A 16,491-nucleotide genomic window follows, 5' to 3' on the forward strand; every position below is an offset into this window, starting at 1 on the left:
TTCTCTTCACCGGATCAGTTCAGTATCTCTTCGGTAAAGTTACTAATCGTCTTGCCTTTGACATTATTCAGTATCCCCACATTTCAAATGGTTCTATTCTCTTCTAGTAGGAAATCGTTATTTTCCATGTTTCAAGACCATATAAGGTAACACTCAAGACAAACACTTCAATGAAGTCTTCCAAAAAGTGCTATTTGATGTTAACAAATGTATCTTTTTTATACAAGCTTTTCTTGTTACTGATTGTATTTTATGTTCTCACTACACCAGGCATTGCCAGTTCCTTTTTTGCCGAAATAGCAAAACTCATTTACTACTTTCAGTGTCTCATTTGCTAATATAATCCCTCACCATCAACCGATTTCATTCAAATACATTGCATTAATCTTGTTTTACATCTTGCGAGTTGTGCGTATTCCACAGCGGGGCCACCCCTTTATATCAATAGTAGCCATTCACAGCGAATGTCTCTGACTAGCCGCTGGGGAACCGAAGGAAGTCTTCTTACCAAGGAACAGGGAAGCGGTGCCAAATGAAAAATATTGAGGTGTGCAGCATACTCGTGAAGTCTTGTCCTATCGGCGGAAATGTACATAGTTCGGGGTCTGCCGTTGCTGTAGATATGTTGACATTGCTGTGGGCTGAACATCATCACTTGATGTCGGCAGCCTGATTTGGGTTTTCTGTTGTTGGCACCGAGACGCCAGCTAGAATTCAAACTGTCGGCTACTCAACCACCTGGAAGAAACATACTTGGCTCGAGAATCCGTCTCGCCTCAGGACTTATCCTTTATGGTACGCGCCCACTTTCTTCTACAGACAGCAATTTTGAAACTGATAAAAAAAGATGTGCCCAGGGCACTTCTCTAGTTTGTGGGTGATTTTCCTGTGGTTCATACAGTGTGAGGCGTGTGAAGACTCTTTTGTTTCTGTATTGCGCCATCTCTAGCCGTTTTGAGTACGTTTCGTGGCTTGTGATGAGTATGGGCTACTTTTTAGATTTACTGTTGGGAAAAAGAGAAAAGGAAGGAATAGGCACCTTGGTGTTCTGCTTAACACTTTATGCACGATTAGACAGAGGCATCATATGTCTTTGTGAAGCAGCTGGACGGCTAATTTTGTGCATGAACTTCGCTACATGTTTTTTACTGTTGAGTGTGCTCGCCTCTTGTGCTACTATCACGTTGCATATTTGTTTGTCTCCCTCTGTTTGCCCAGTAGCTTTAATCTGATATATTTAGCCTACATATTAATGGTTATAGACAGCCATTAACTGCTTGAACTGTTAATTCCTCTAACTGAGCATTTACTTAATTTAGTTGCTTCATGGCTGTCTTGCTTTAATGTATGTGCTGTGATGGCAGGTGGTCTTCTGCTATCGCATCTTGTAATGCTCACAGTTAATTTTATAACTTTCTTAATAATCTGAATTACTGGGATAAGCTTAATTATTTATGGCCGTTGATGTCAAATCCTTTTGAGAAAGCTATTGAGTTGCTGCGTAAGTTCGTAAGGTTTTTCCATAAGTTTAAAAGCAACAGGGACTTCCTTCACCCTTGACTATTTACAACTGTCGGTCAATGATGGGGTAATTTCTCGATTTCTCGACTGTAGAACCAAATGGTTTTTGAAGCGAAGAACTCGTCGAGCCATGTTCAGAGAGAATTTCCATCCGGCAAGGAAATTCTATGAAGTACGTTTAATAGATAGCGTAAAAGGTGAAAATCTGAGGGCGCGAAATCATGTGAATAAGGCGAGTTTGGAATGAATTCCCAACCCAACTAAGGGTAATTTACGGCGTTGTCAGTCTATCAGAATGTGGAGGGGGGTGTTATCGTGGAATAACATCACTCCACAGAGTCTTTCTAGTCGTTAATTTTGGAATACGTCTGCAAGACGTTTCAGTTGTTGACAATAAATGTCAGCAGTGATAGTTACACCACAGGGAAGTAATTCGTAGTACGCCACACAGCCGCTACTCCACAAGATGAATATTATTATCTTTTGTGGATGCGCGTGAGTCTTTGTGCAGGGGGTTGCTGCTTTGTTTGGGCTCTATCATTCTTTTATTTTCCTTATGTTAGCATAACGACACCATTTCTCGTCACCAGTAACTGTACAGAACAGGAATAGTCGGTGTTATTCACGAGCCAACTGACGACGCGTAAGTAAAGATGCACATATGGCCATCCGTAGATTTTTGTGATTTTGGTTCAGAGCTTGTGATACGTGTACGCCTGATTTCTGAACCTTCCCCACTGAATTTGATGATCAGTTCACCACATTTGCCAGTTCTCGAGGAGATTAACGTGAATCATTGCGAATTAAAGAGTTTAAACGATCTTCATCAAATTGCTGAAAGTGGAGAGACAATAATGTCAAAACGATCCTCCTTAAAACGGGAAAACCAGTTTCTTGCCGTGCTTGTTCCAGTGACATTATCCCCATACACAGAGCAAATATTTCTGGGTACCTCTGCTGCTGTCACCCTTCAACTGTTCTCAAACAGAAGAATATGTTGGAAATGTTCCTGTTTCTCCACTTGACACACTATTTTCTAGCGTTCACAGCTCTACGCAGTATCTCCAAATGACGAAATGGCAATGTGTTAACTCAAATAGCAACATTGAAGTGCAAATTAAAAATGACAATCGATAAATACATCCATAACAACCGGAATACCAACATGCAAAAGGAAAACCCTACGAACTTATGCACCAACGTAATATTTGTGAAAATCTTTGATTGCACCATCGAGAGGTGACTCTTGGTATGTTATTGTATTTGCCAGCGACAAAGTGTTTTAAAATTTGAAATCATTTTCTCGTTCACAGTGGGCCTCACCTACACCTAAGTTCAATACTCTCTGTAAGTTCGACGTTTTGAGAGGCCTCAATTATTACAAATATTTTATTGGCCGTGGACAAGGTATTTAATTGTGTTCAAAAAATGTTGCTGCGTCTCAGCAAGAAATGGCGTATTTTGATTAACATTGTACACATATTTTTGATGGGTCTTTTTATATTCTAGTGAATTACTTTGCAACGAGCTGATTGGGCCGAGGATGCTAAATTAATTGTTCGAGATTATTATCGTCTTTATTACTGTTATTGTTATTGCTTGACCTGAAGCTCTTGATCGCAAATTGCTAGTGTTGTCTTGATCGTTTTGTATTTTATTTCAGCAGTCGCCAAACTTATGCAGTTGTTCCACGCTTATAAAATTTTGTAAATTGTAATTAACTGTTTTCAGTTACATTTTTGCTTAAAGACTGTTGATCGTTCCAGCTTAATTTTTATCCTTTGTAATTAAGAGATTCTTTTCCTTAAAGATGATGATGATGAGTCCCATACCCCTATACAGAGCGTAGGAGAACGACGCGGGAGACCCACACCGCCGTACTAGGCAAGGTCCTAGTGGAGGTGGTTTGTCATTGCCTTCCTCCGACCGTAATGGGGATGAATGATGGTGATGAAGACGACACAACACCCAGTCATCTCGAGGCAGGAAAAATCCCTGACCCCGCCAGGAATCGAACCTGGGACCCCGTGCTCGGGAAGCGAGAACGCTATGGCGAGACCACAATCTGAGGACTTCTTAAAGATAATAAATTATTAATAATGGAAATACGGTCTAATCTTCCAGAACCTTACCAACTCACAAGCAGCTCTCTGCTACTTCAGTTTGTTGATTTTCATCTCATAAACCCTTTTTACAATACTATTCATTCGGTTAAACTTGTCTTCCGCCTCTTTTCCCATCTTTGACAGATTTAAAATATGATCGACAAGCCTAAAAAATTCTATATCTTTTCCCTCAACTTCAATTGCCCTTCAACATTTCTGGTTGGTTACCTTTACTATTTCCTCAATTTCCAGAGAGAATAACAGCGAGAACCAGCCACAAACTTCTCTGACTTCCTTCTCGACTACACCTTCCCTTTCGTTTCCTTAGATGCTTATAACTTCAGTCAGGTTTCAGGACAAGATGTAGGTATCTTTTCGGTTCTTGTATCTTATTCCTGCTACCTTCATAATTTCAAAGAGTGCGTTCCAGTCATTTTCATTTATGTATACTTAATCATTTGAGTATTGCCATGTACGTGATCCGTGTTATATAGTTCCTTTCAATCAAATGTTTTCCGTCTTAGTGCTTCAGTTCTGGCAAACATTAGTGTAGCATAGGCCATACGAAGATGATTGAGAATAAGATATATTGGGACCATACTAACATCGAACATAGCCATTTCTCCAGAGGCGTACAGCAGCAGCAGCTTGTAGGAGCCGTCGATCAGTAGGCCCTTCAGGTCTGTGAAGGGCATCCTCAACCGATGGGCGGCCAAAGAGGCGGTGAGGGCGCCGCAGTAGGCGGTGTACACCACCATTGCAGACGTCGATGCCACCAGTAGAGACGCCCGCACGCTGCAGCGCGACTGTGTGTCTCTTCCCTCACCACAACCTGTCGACCCCATTGGCACCCACAAGTAGTATAGTTTACAAATTTGTTATTTATTTGGAAATTTTTTTAAAGGCACACTAGGATAATCTAAGGCTGTCTTGCGAGTCTTGTTGTCCAGTGCAACAGTTTATTCAGTAACCCAATTACTATATGCTTTTAATACCAAAATATCGATAGTAACATCAAATTAGTATGAGAAACAATTGGGTTTTAATGAGATATTCTTTCATATACAGAGTGACAATTATTGAACTATACAAAAAACAAACGTAACTTAGTTACAAATTACGGCGTGCACACGCTTTATTCAACATGTAAACATCACTACAGATTTGCGAACTGACGTTATGAGATCTTCGATGAGCCTGCCATCATATTGGCTATCATGTGGCTCAGACGAATAACGAAATTCTGCATGACCCGCTGAAGTATAGGAACATGGATGCTGTCGATGACCTCTTCAGTGACTGTTTTCAGCTCAACAATGGTTTTGAGTTTACTGATGTACGCCTTGTCTTTAATATAGCCCCACAAAAAGGGGTCGCATGTGCTCAGATCCGGAGAATATGGCGAAAAGTGGAGATCCATGCAGTGGCCTCTGGGTACCCCAGATCCAGAATCCGGTTCCCAAAGTGATCCACTAGGACATCAAACACTCTCCTGCTTCGGTGTGTTCGAGCTCCGTCTTGCACGAAATCAGGGATAATGGGGATGAAATCATCTTCCAAATCCTCCACGGTAGTCACCGTGCTCTCAAGGAATATAGCAGCGATAATTCCGTGACTGGACACTGCACACGACATAGTCACCCGTTGAGGGTGAAGAGACTTCTCGATATCGAAATGCGGATTCTCAGTCCCCAAATGCGCCAATTTTGCTTATTGCCGAACCCATCCAAATGAAAGTGGGCTTCGTCGCTAAATAAACCATACATGCGCATACTTCCCATCATTCCCCGAAGCCAAAAAAATGGTTCAAATGGCTCCGAGCACTATGGGACTTAACTTCTGAGGTCATCTGTCCCCTAGAACTTAGAACTACTTAAACCTAACTACCCTAACGACATCACACACATCCACGCATGAGGCAGGATTCGAACCTGCGACCGTAGCGGTCGCGAAGCTCCAGACTCTAGCTCCTAGAACGGCTCGGCCACTTCGGCCGGTTGCCCCGAGGCCAATCGTGCAGTTTAAATGTCCTAAAGGAAACCGTTCAGAAGTTATGACAATTTTATTTCATACAGTTCAATAATTGCCATCCTGTGTATCTATATCTTGGTTCATTTCATACACTAAAGATGGAGCGAGAGGTCACAGCGCTAATTGTGTAATTCGTCAATGAAACGGTGGCAGACATTTCTGTACCTTGCCAGTGAGAGGTTCAGTTTAGTCACTTCACTGAGAGACAGCGTTTGTCACAAGGTGTATAACTAATTTTTAATCTTTCCTAAGCTGAGTAGATCTGCATTCCTAGAAAACGTCCAAAACTCGCAGGAGCTTCATTAAAGAGTCTTTGTGCTGATCTAACAACCATTAGAGTTCCCTTAACGTAAGTGGAATCTGATGACTGCAGTACGCAAGTAATGTGAACGAGATGTTCTGTAGTGGCAGCGCCTAACAGAGAAACCCAGCCAAGAGAGTGGAGGGTCTGACAAATGAGAACATCTGGTAACGAGATAAATACCTAGGAACTGACAGTCACTGAACTGATGCCGTAATAGTCTAGCTGGCAAATCACTAGTGTGTTTCTCTACCACAAAACGGAGTACGTTTCAGTTTAATATGATGATTCTAATTCTACTCTTTCCTCATATTTTTCCCATTATGTTTAGCAAACTTTAACTGATTCCTGTCCTGGACGGCTACATGGCCTGAAACATCTCTATGTAAATTTTTTCCGTATAACTCTTCATTGTTCCAGCAATTGAAATTTGTTATTCATTTTTTCAGAATCTTCATTTACTTTCCACTTTTTCAAGAATTTCCTCCGTATTTTAGTTTCACAGCTCAGTATATAGTCCACTAGATGCGACCAGAGTTTACCGTCAGCTCCGATATTGTTTATTGCTGATTTAATTTCTCTGTCCGTTCATTTCAATTTGTATATGCTATTAAAAGATGCAGTTAGAGATAGGGGCGAAAATCTTTTTCGATCTTTCCACTTGGTTGCAAGGTTGATTCACCATGTCATCCTTTTATGCTTGAGACTGGCGTGTTACTTGCACACTTGTTATAGGCTCCTAGTGACTGGTCTTCTCAAAGCATATTTTTCTTTATTTTATTGTGTTCATTTCCTTTTGGTTAGACTCATCACCCGGCTGTAGCGCTTACAGTTTCATTGTAACAGAGCAACTGCAGTTGCAGCATACAAGCACACAGTCACTGCTTCCTGAGTTTTTGATGTCATATAGATATGCCTATGCTTGTCACTGGACCACTAGATAGCGCTATGTCGTATACACATATGGACACGCCTCAGACTTAAAATAGCTACATACAACTTCAGGTCCCCCTGAGGCGTCTCTCGACGGCTGCGAACGTGGAATAATGCGAGGTACGTACTTTTGGAAAACGTTCCACATACAGCCTTGCAAGAGCTCTCCCACTGCAATCGCTTTGCATACCTCCACGTATGGAAAATATGAGTAGAGCATTTAAATACAGAAGGTTCCAAAAAAACACCGACAACGCTTAGCATGTTGTGCTGGAAGGCAAACTGATTGGTTTTCAAGTCGGAATCCACATCTGGAAACGCACAGCTTGGGCGCTGGAGGGCGTCGAAGTCTGAGAACGAACGGTTGTGACGGTTTGTTCCGATTCGTTTTGGTGTATGAATACTTAATTCATGCAACTCTTTAGCCATGTGATAACAGCTGATGGACGACATGAGCCTAGTAACATTCCCGCGCATGCGCTGTATTCCTCCGCATACCCTCTGAGCGCATCCTACTGCGGACCTTCTGTGGTCTGCCAATACAGTAACGTTGTTACAGAAGTGCGTCATGTACCAGTATACAGTTGCGAAAATGACCGATATGGTGCTTGCACACAGCAAAGCGATTGCAGTGGGAGAGCTCTTGCAAGGCTGTATGTGGAACGTTTTCCAAACGTACGTACCTCGCATTATTCCACGTTCGCGGCCGTCGAGAGAGGCCTCAGGGGGACCTGAAGTTGTATGTAGCTATTTTAAGTCTGAGGCGTGTCCATTCTGAACTAAAATAACAGCATTTTGTGCTTGGTACTTGCAGATACTATCCCCAGTCTGCTGATTGTTCTCTGGTATCTGACGAAACATGATCCGGGCCGTCCAGATTTGGCGGAACACTGAAATTGGTTGAGGACGTGGTAACAATATTCAGAGAGGACCCAGCCACCAGCACTCAGCGGCCAGCACAGGAGCTGCACAAGGATAAAAGTGCCGTGTGGTGAGTTTTCCGTGAACACCGGCTGCATCCATGCGATTTGCAGGAAGTCCCCACTAAGCGAGATGGCGCAGTGCTTAGTACACTGGACTCGCATTCTGGAGCACGACGGTTCAATCCCCCGTCCAGCCGTCCTGATTTAAGTTTCCCGGAACTTCCCTAAATCGCTCCAGGCAAATACCGGGAAGGTTCCTGTCAAAGGGCACAGCCGACTTCCTTCCCCGTCCTTCCCTAATCCGATGGGACCGATGACCTCGCTGTCTGGTCTCCTCCCCACCCACACAACCCAGAAAGTCCAACCATTACACGAAAAGGACTACCCATGAGGGGTACGGTTTGTGCAATGCTATTTACAACAGTGCATATTCCAGCCACAATTCCCTAGCTTGGTGCTACTCACGGAAGAACGTACGTTTACTAGAGATGGCATATTGAACTTGTGCAGCAAGCATGTCTGGAAGGACGAAAGACCGCTTGCACAGGTGATTCAGAATCACCAAGACAGTTTCAGTATTAATATTTGTGCCGGTATAATTGGTGAACGTATTGTTGGGCCATATCTGCTGCCAAATAGTCTACCGATGTGCCTCACATTTATTAGAGATGTTTTGCCTACTTTGTTGGATGTAGTGCCACTAAATCTTCGGATGGACATGTGGCTGCAACATGACGGAACTCCAGCACACTTTGATGTCGACGTGTGGAATCACCTCAACGACGCATATCCTAATCGATGGATTCGTACAGGTGAGCCGCTCCGAGTGGCCGCGTGGTTTGAGGCGGCCCCTCCCGCATGAGGTTCGAGTCCTCCCTCGGGCATGGGTGTGTGTGTTGTTCTTAGAATAAGTTAGGTTAAGGAGTGTGCAAGTTTAGGAACCGATGACCTGAGCAGTTTGGTCCCTTAGAAATTCACACACTTTAGAGCATTTTGTACAGGTGAGCCAGTTCTATGGCCAACACAGTCGCCAGATCTGTCACGTCTCGACTATTTTCTGTGGGCTAGTATGGTGTATGGCACCCCTGTAACGTCAGCACAGGATCTTTGTCGTCGAGTCCACTTCAAAGACAACCTCACGTAACGGCTCATATGCGTTGGGCTCAGTACCACCGACGTAGGCTGTGAATTGAAGTAAGAGATATGCAGTTCTAAGCTTGTTTGCACTGTAGGCAGCGCGATGTGCTGCTCATGTTGGGCTTACTGACGTTAATTGGAAAGTGTACCCAACTCAGACTTCGACCCTCTTCAGCTCCCGAGCCGTGCGTTTCCGGAATGTGGGTTTCTTCTTGAAAACACACCAGTTTGCCTTCCCGCACAACGTACTAAGCGTTGTCGGTGCTTTTTTGAAACACCCTGTATATATAAAGCTGTAAATGGAAAGATGTCCTATTACAAAATAACCAACAAAATTCTGTTATTCAAAAGGTGTTGTTGGTAAAATATATGAGTAAACACGACTCTTGAGAAAGTGACTGTAGTAACATGACCTGCCACAGAGCTGACATATGACTGATTCCATATGAGACAAATGAGCACCTTTATAAAATTTGTGCAAACAAAAATGTGCCTTGTTGGAAACAGTAAGAAAAAAACAAGAAGTAGTCAAGAAACCGAATTTTAAGTCTTTAACATCAGGGAAATGTATGACATATTCTAAAGGAAAAACTCTGTACTTCAAAAATTAATTTTAAGAAAAGAGCACTTTCTGAGAGAAACAACATGATAACTTTTTCTTAATAGTTGTTTTTTGGTAAAATTCTCGTTGCTAGATTTTTTTGTAAAGACATTTAACTAAACAGAACAACATTCATTTCCTCAGACATTTATGGGTTAAAATATTTCTTTGAAAATTTTTAATGTAATTTTCTACCATTTATATATTTTTTAATATCGTTTGATATCGTACATACTACAACACCTCACTTCCTCCATATTCATATACTTGATAAACAAATAATCTTTATGTTGGATTACTGATTTTTCAAACTTTAAATTCATAAATAGAGATTTTCCATTTACTTTTCTTCAAACAGCTTCATCAAATATCTAAACATAAATATCAGGTTAGTTGTGTAATATTATGATCTCAATCTGAAAGATAATTTAGGTTTTTCCTGTATTTTGTATCAGTAACATTAGAATTACAAATTTAAAATTTATTATTAATTTCAAGTTTAACTACATGATCAATTTATATATTGAAAAGTATTGCAGCTTTCATTGTATTTTGAACGTGTGTGTGCTTACAGCGTCTAGTGTTGCCAACTGTAGCTGTGTGTTTATCTTTCGTCTTCTGTTTGTGCTATGTGGTTTCATGTTTGTGCTTTAGTTTTTTTTCTGTGTATGTATGTGTGTGTGTGTGTTTTCTGTTATAAAGTTGTACGCTAAATTATGTATACTGATTTTTAATTTTTGTAAGCAGGTACAATTTATTACAATTAATTATTAAATTGTATTAATCCTAATCGATTTTATCTCTTAACATATTTTCTTCTAAATTTTTGTTCATCTGTTTACTTATCATACATTTTGTTTATTTCATTCATATATTGTTATATTTAGAGTCATAAACTAATACAGTTTATTCCTTACATCCGATCTAACTCTAGCTATAAATTTTGAAAAATACAAAGGAAATTATCTGTACCTTGCATGAAGAATATTCCTGCGACGTGTAAAGCATCACTGTAAGTCTGGCTGTAATCGCTGTGATGCCTCAAACCTCCCCTGTATCTCTTCTGAACTCTGAGGACGCCCCAAATGAGGAGTATGACCGTGGTGGTGCCGAGCCAGAGGTATCTATCAAAGGGTCGCAAAAACTCGTCCCACATCAGCTCCTCCTTTGGCTCCCGAAGAAGTAGGACCAAGCTACAGCCCGAAAATGAAAGTCATAACATCAATTCTTCTAATTCCATCAACTGAGCTCATTTATGCTATATGATGAAGTTTTATTTCTGAGATAAAAAAATGAATTTATTTATTTTCAGTCTATTTACTGAAGACAGCTGTGAAAATTCTAATATCACAAAATGGTGGAAATGCACCCAAATTTGTAAAACACTGATGAAGGTGCTGTAGTGTCCATTATGACTGTGCGGGCTAAGTTACCATTACTCAGTGCAACATTCGGTGGTGAAGAACGCGCTCGTCGGTGCGTACATATCGTACCGATATATCAGTTCCACACGTGAATGAGAGCGACTCAGCAGAATGCTCTGTACGGTCTGCAAAGTCACGCTACAGCAAACGGATTTCTTAGAGTCTCACAAATTATTTCATATTGCAATTGAAATTTTAATGAAACATACCAGTAATTGGTTTTACATTTCATCTTAGTTTTGTGGATCTTCATTAACTGAAATTACCTTTAACTCTGACCTTCATAGCAATACAAAGTAGGTCAGAGCATACGTCATCGCTCCGTATTAATAGGGTAATGGCAGTTAGAATGGGCTAGCGGCAAGCATGGATCGTTAGGTGATTCTCGGATTTGCCCATAGGCACCGAATTCACGCAGTGCGTCAAAGAAAGAGCAGAATCACTTCGACATCTGACAGAACTTGAGTGATGTAGCTGTTGAGTTTCTGTCACAAATAAATTTTATTTCTTTTTGAGCGTAGAAGTTGGTGAACGGTATAGTTTTCAGCATTGGTTTATGTAGGCGAGGCTAAGAAGTAATATTATCACATTAGAATTAACATTTAAGCAGCCTAAAGTGGATTCTTTTGGAATAATGAAATCACACTCAGTCAAGCAGGTTTCTGTTCGGTCAGGTTTTAATGTGTAATTTAAATCGAGTAGCATGGGCGATACCAAACTCAGGTGGCACAGGCCACGTAAGTAAATTCTTGGTTTGTTTTAGGGAAATTCGCTAAGGTTGAAGACGAAGTGTGCCGGTTAGGATGTAGGGGAGTAGTCTGAGACCGCAATGAAGTCATCGGCTTCAGATATTTTAGAAGGCGACATGGGCGAAACCGTGAATCAGCAGACATGTATAACGCCTTAGACAGTGTTTCTAAAACCAGCAATGTGAGGAATTTTTCGAGGAAAACTGTATGCTATGTGGAAGATGCGAGGGCTTAGCATAAGAATTTTGTGCAGATTTGAGGATTCATTCTATAACAATGAAAATAGCTGATCTTTACTTTCTACTGTTTTTTACTTTCCACTCTGAAAATTGGAAGGTACTGTTCAGAGAACTTGCATCGCTTGAAGGAAGCAAATTATTATTTTCCACAGTCAAATTTAAGTTACAGTTGTTCTACTTACATTAACTTTTTTATTGTATTGTATTTTTGATGTATAGTGTATATTTATTAACGATTAAAAACCCACGAAGCAACGTAGATAACACCCGAGACAAGTAATTTAATAAGAGACACACTGCGCCACAAATGTCGGAAAATACCCCTAAAGTGGATGGGAAATGTTGAACATTTGACGTCACCAGATAAAGTATTTTCCCACACGAGCAGCGGTTGGACATCGGCGTAGAGGGATGAGTGAATAACAACTCTTGTATCAATACTGATTATGGACAAATACTTCTATTAATTCTAGAATCAGCAGTAGCTATAACCCAGGCCTACATTTTCTCAATTCTATAAACTTTATGTTCTATAGAAATAAATATACTAAGCTTACTTTAACAACCCACTCAAACCACCCATTTCACCTAGGAGGTTATAGACCTTGACCACTAACGGGAGCAACTGGAGCAATAATACTGACATTTTTTTTTTAATAATCAGTCTTCTGACTGGTTTGATGCGGCCCACCACGAACTTCTCTCCTGTGCCAACCTCCCCAGCTCAGAGTAGCACCTGAAACCTACGTCCTCAATTATTTGCTGGATTTATTACAACCTCTGCCTTCCTCTACAGTTTTTGCCCTCTACAGCTCCGTGTAGTATCAGGATTAGCAAATTGATTTTACTTATTCAGTATCAATCTATTTATCATCGGATTTTGAGTCACCCTACTAACAATAATTCAATGATGACGAGATGTAGTACGTAAAGAAACACAGCAATGATTACATACAGCATTACGGTGAGGAATAATTTTATTTATTGCATCAAAGGTCTTATTTTTTTGTATCTTTCTTCTGAGCCTTCTTTCGTAGAAGACTAGCACTATCACTTGCATTCATGCAAACAGTGCAAATTTCGAACACTTTTTGTAAATGTGATCTGTTTTAAACGTAGAAGTTACAGAATTGTTCTCCTCCCTGTAACCAGGGAGCTGTTTTTATTTTGTGTTTCTTTCCTTTTCTTCCTTTTTTTCTGTTCCAGACACAATTTAGTAAAGACAACACTCGGTAATTTGCTGGCAACAACATCATTTGGAAGGTTAAACTCATTTACTTATGAAGCAATGCGGCAGGCTTTTGTTGTATCGCAACACCGGTGAACAAAATATTAAATCTTATCTCAATGAAAACAGATATTTGTCTAACTCAACGAAAAAATACTGCCAGACAGACGCAAGATACGAACTCCGGAGCCCCACGTGTTGACGTCACGCACGTGGCCTGGAGCCACACTGACGTGAATACTTGGTCAGTGTTGGAATGATCTGGTATGACAGAATTTTACGCCTGTTTGAGGTATTTCCCGACATCTGCGGCCCTATGTTCCTTGGCGCTATCTACGTTGCTTCAGAGGCTTTTAAACGTTAATAAGAATCACCCTGTACAAACAGATTTCATTTGTTTGTCAAACACAAAAACACATTTTTTAAATATCAATGTTTTATTAAGATCTCGAATTGCAGATCCTAAAAAATCTTTTCTTACTTTGTCTCGTTTTGGTTATAAATCTTTCTCCACTATTTAAACAACAACAAACCCTCAAATAAAGGTTTTATGCACTTATACCTCATTTCAAAACAAGAACTTTGTACTAATTTTGCTTAAGTGGCCCGTAATAGCCGCAGTTCCCCTAATCATTTGCTACTAGAAGATTGTTTTGAATATCCCAGTGTTTGCATTCGATTGGATCTCTTTTGTTCCTCTAAGTGTTGTAATTTCACAACAATTTGTGCATACTGCTGGATGTCAGTGAAGATGCCACAACTTTGCCAGCGAAGGCTTACCGTGAGGAGACGAGAGGCAGCGAGAAGTCCACGGCACTCCGGCGTTCCGCCGTCACCATCAGGGGCGCCAACCCGATATCCACGCGGTCCTGCTGCAGCTGCCCCATAAGGCCTTCCCAAGTGCCGTTCACAGGGCGGCTGCCGTAGATCTCGCTGCCTTCGAAACTGTACCTGTCGGCAGCAGACACACTCGCTCAACAGTAAACACTCAGTGCCTCTTTACACGTTCCCTTAAGTGCACAACACGAGTGAAATCTGGTTTCGCAGGACAGACCGGTACAGGTTGTGGAAAGGGGCCATGGTCAATTACTGTTACTTATACAAGAACACACACAACTTTATTCCTCGAACCAATGCACAGTTTTCTCTCTAAAACAACTAAGATCAATTCACAGCTGAGGGCCCATGTAACTTCTCCAGAGTAAAGTTAAATGATTGCTTTTAAAACTCCAGGATTTAGAGTAATGGCTGAAGGCCTTACTTAAGTAAAATTACAATATCTTCTCGGCTAAAGGCCGAAATAATGTTTCAGATCAACTATGGAAATTCTTTAAAATCCAAGCATTTACAACTTCAGGATAAAGGCCATATTAATGAAAATTCAAGTTAATTCTTCGGCTGAAAGCCCAAAAGAAAAATTTATTTACATAATGAAAGAGTGGCTTTAAAGATAAACTTTTCCATAGCACAACATAAAAACATCTTAAGAAAGGCCCAAACAATTACTCAAGAATAATTAAAGACCACCTTCAGATAAACATTTACAGAACACGGCTGAAAGCCGTTACAAGAATTCAAGATAATTAAAGAAAAACCTTACAGGCAAGGATTTACATATTAAAGCCACAGATTCTGAAGCAAACGTGACTGAAGGCTTAAATACAGAGCAACAAGAATTTTAAATGAAACACGGCTGAAGGCCTAATTTTAAAGTTGTTATGAAGTTCGGCTCTAGACCATTTACTGAACATAAAATAGACAATATTAAATCACAGCTGAAGGCCTGTCACAGTACCTGCGCCCAAATAAAATGACAATCACAAAGAACAAACAGTAGTGCTCAGAAGTGTTCCAAGGGTCGGCCTGGGGAGAAAACTCTAATCATAGTTTAGGTGAGACAGACAGCCATGCGTAACATTAAACAGTCGGGTGGCAACACGACCTAGGAATGGCTTTAGAACCAACCAACAACCTAATCAACTACCTCTGTCCTAACCTACCAACTGCCTACTCCAGTACGCAGACATCATTTATCTGCTCACTGCAAATCACAGAAGCTACACACGGTTCCACGTAAACACACTTTCACAGGAACTCGAACAATCGTAAAATCAATCACTGTCGAACCACAAGGACGAATCAATTCGACACACAGAGTTTCCACAAGCGGTCGGCGACCAAATGTACGTCGTCCGATGAGACGACCGACCGAACGACCAACCAACAGTCTTTCCCACTCAAATTACGTGTGTCGGCAACGGTCGGGCGAGTCCTGGCTGTCTGTAGCTGACTGCAGCTCCAACCCGACTCAACTCGATGACCGTTCGGAATTCGGAGACACGGCGACCCGGGCACACTGGCTCGGACCCAGCCAAGCAGAGGTAACTCTTGCCCATTGGCCACGACATCTCTGCGCCAGGAAGGAACCGACCCACGTCCGGCAAGATGAGCAACTGACAAGGCCCAGAAATGGTCAAAAGACCAAATACGCGCCGCCCGATGAGACGACCAACCGAACGACCAACCAACGGTCGTCCGAATCCAATCTCCTTTCTTCAGACAGTTCATGTGTGTCGCCAGCTGTCGGCAACCACTGGCTGTTCGCACCTCACTGGCGCACTGTCGCAACTGCTTTCCCGACTGAACTCCCAACTGAACTCCAGACACACGACTACCCGGAAATACTAGCGGTCGCTCCAGACATAGCATGACGGTGCACTTAACGATAAGCACTGTTGCTGCCACTCACGAGCAGGTAAGGCACAAGGTTAGTGACGCCAGTAAATGGAATACGAAAACGAGGCGGCAGTACAGTAGGAGAAGATAACAAACAGCAAGCGGGATGAACACGAGCCACGCACAGCTCAACGAGTATACCAAGTTGCGCAGACTAGCTAAGGCGCTATGCCCTACCCTTCTGCATGTTGCACAGAACCAAAAACCAGTCTATATCTGTGCCTGATGTTGCATTTAGTGTTACACGAATGCCGATAGAAGGCGAAAGTTTACTCGCAGGTGTTCCTTCTAGCGGTGAAGACGTCTGAGGCTGTGCACTCCATAGCTCTTGTGGATCACTCACAAATTGTTTCAGCCAGTAAGAATTTATGATACAGCAAATGTGCAAAGAGCGTTTGAGTGTTTTACTTGACAGCATGCACTGAAGTGGAGTGGATATTCTTACATAGAAACACTTATTCAGTACAATGGTGGTGCAGAAGACACCAGCCATCGTTTCTGATCTTCCAGCATCAACAGGACTTCTTAAGGACCTGACTAGACAGGAAAACCATGGTGTGTGA

General features: G+C 41.6%; 1 protein-coding gene across 1 annotated transcript in view; it reads right to left on the reverse strand.

The window, feature by feature from the left end:
• LOC126335732 (glutamate receptor ionotropic, kainate glr-3-like) overlaps positions 1 to 16,491 on the reverse strand; it is a 64,507-nt gene that overhangs the window by 21,207 nt on the left and 26,809 nt on the right. The window contains exons 4-6 of the mRNA XM_049999188.1: positions 13,973 to 14,143; positions 10,525 to 10,745; positions 4,232 to 4,458 (exon numbers count right to left, since the gene is read on the reverse strand). Of these exons, the coding sequence (XP_049855145.1) occupies positions 4,232 to 4,458; positions 10,525 to 10,745; positions 13,973 to 14,143 (619 nt within the window). The remainder of the gene's footprint in view (positions 1 to 4,231; positions 4,459 to 10,524; positions 10,746 to 13,972; positions 14,144 to 16,491) is intronic.

The sequence above is a fragment of the Schistocerca gregaria genome, chromosome 2 (assembly GCF_023897955.1).
Source record: "Schistocerca gregaria isolate iqSchGreg1 chromosome 2, iqSchGreg1.2, whole genome shotgun sequence".
NCBI lineage: Eukaryota > Metazoa > Arthropoda > Insecta > Orthoptera > Acrididae > Schistocerca > Schistocerca gregaria.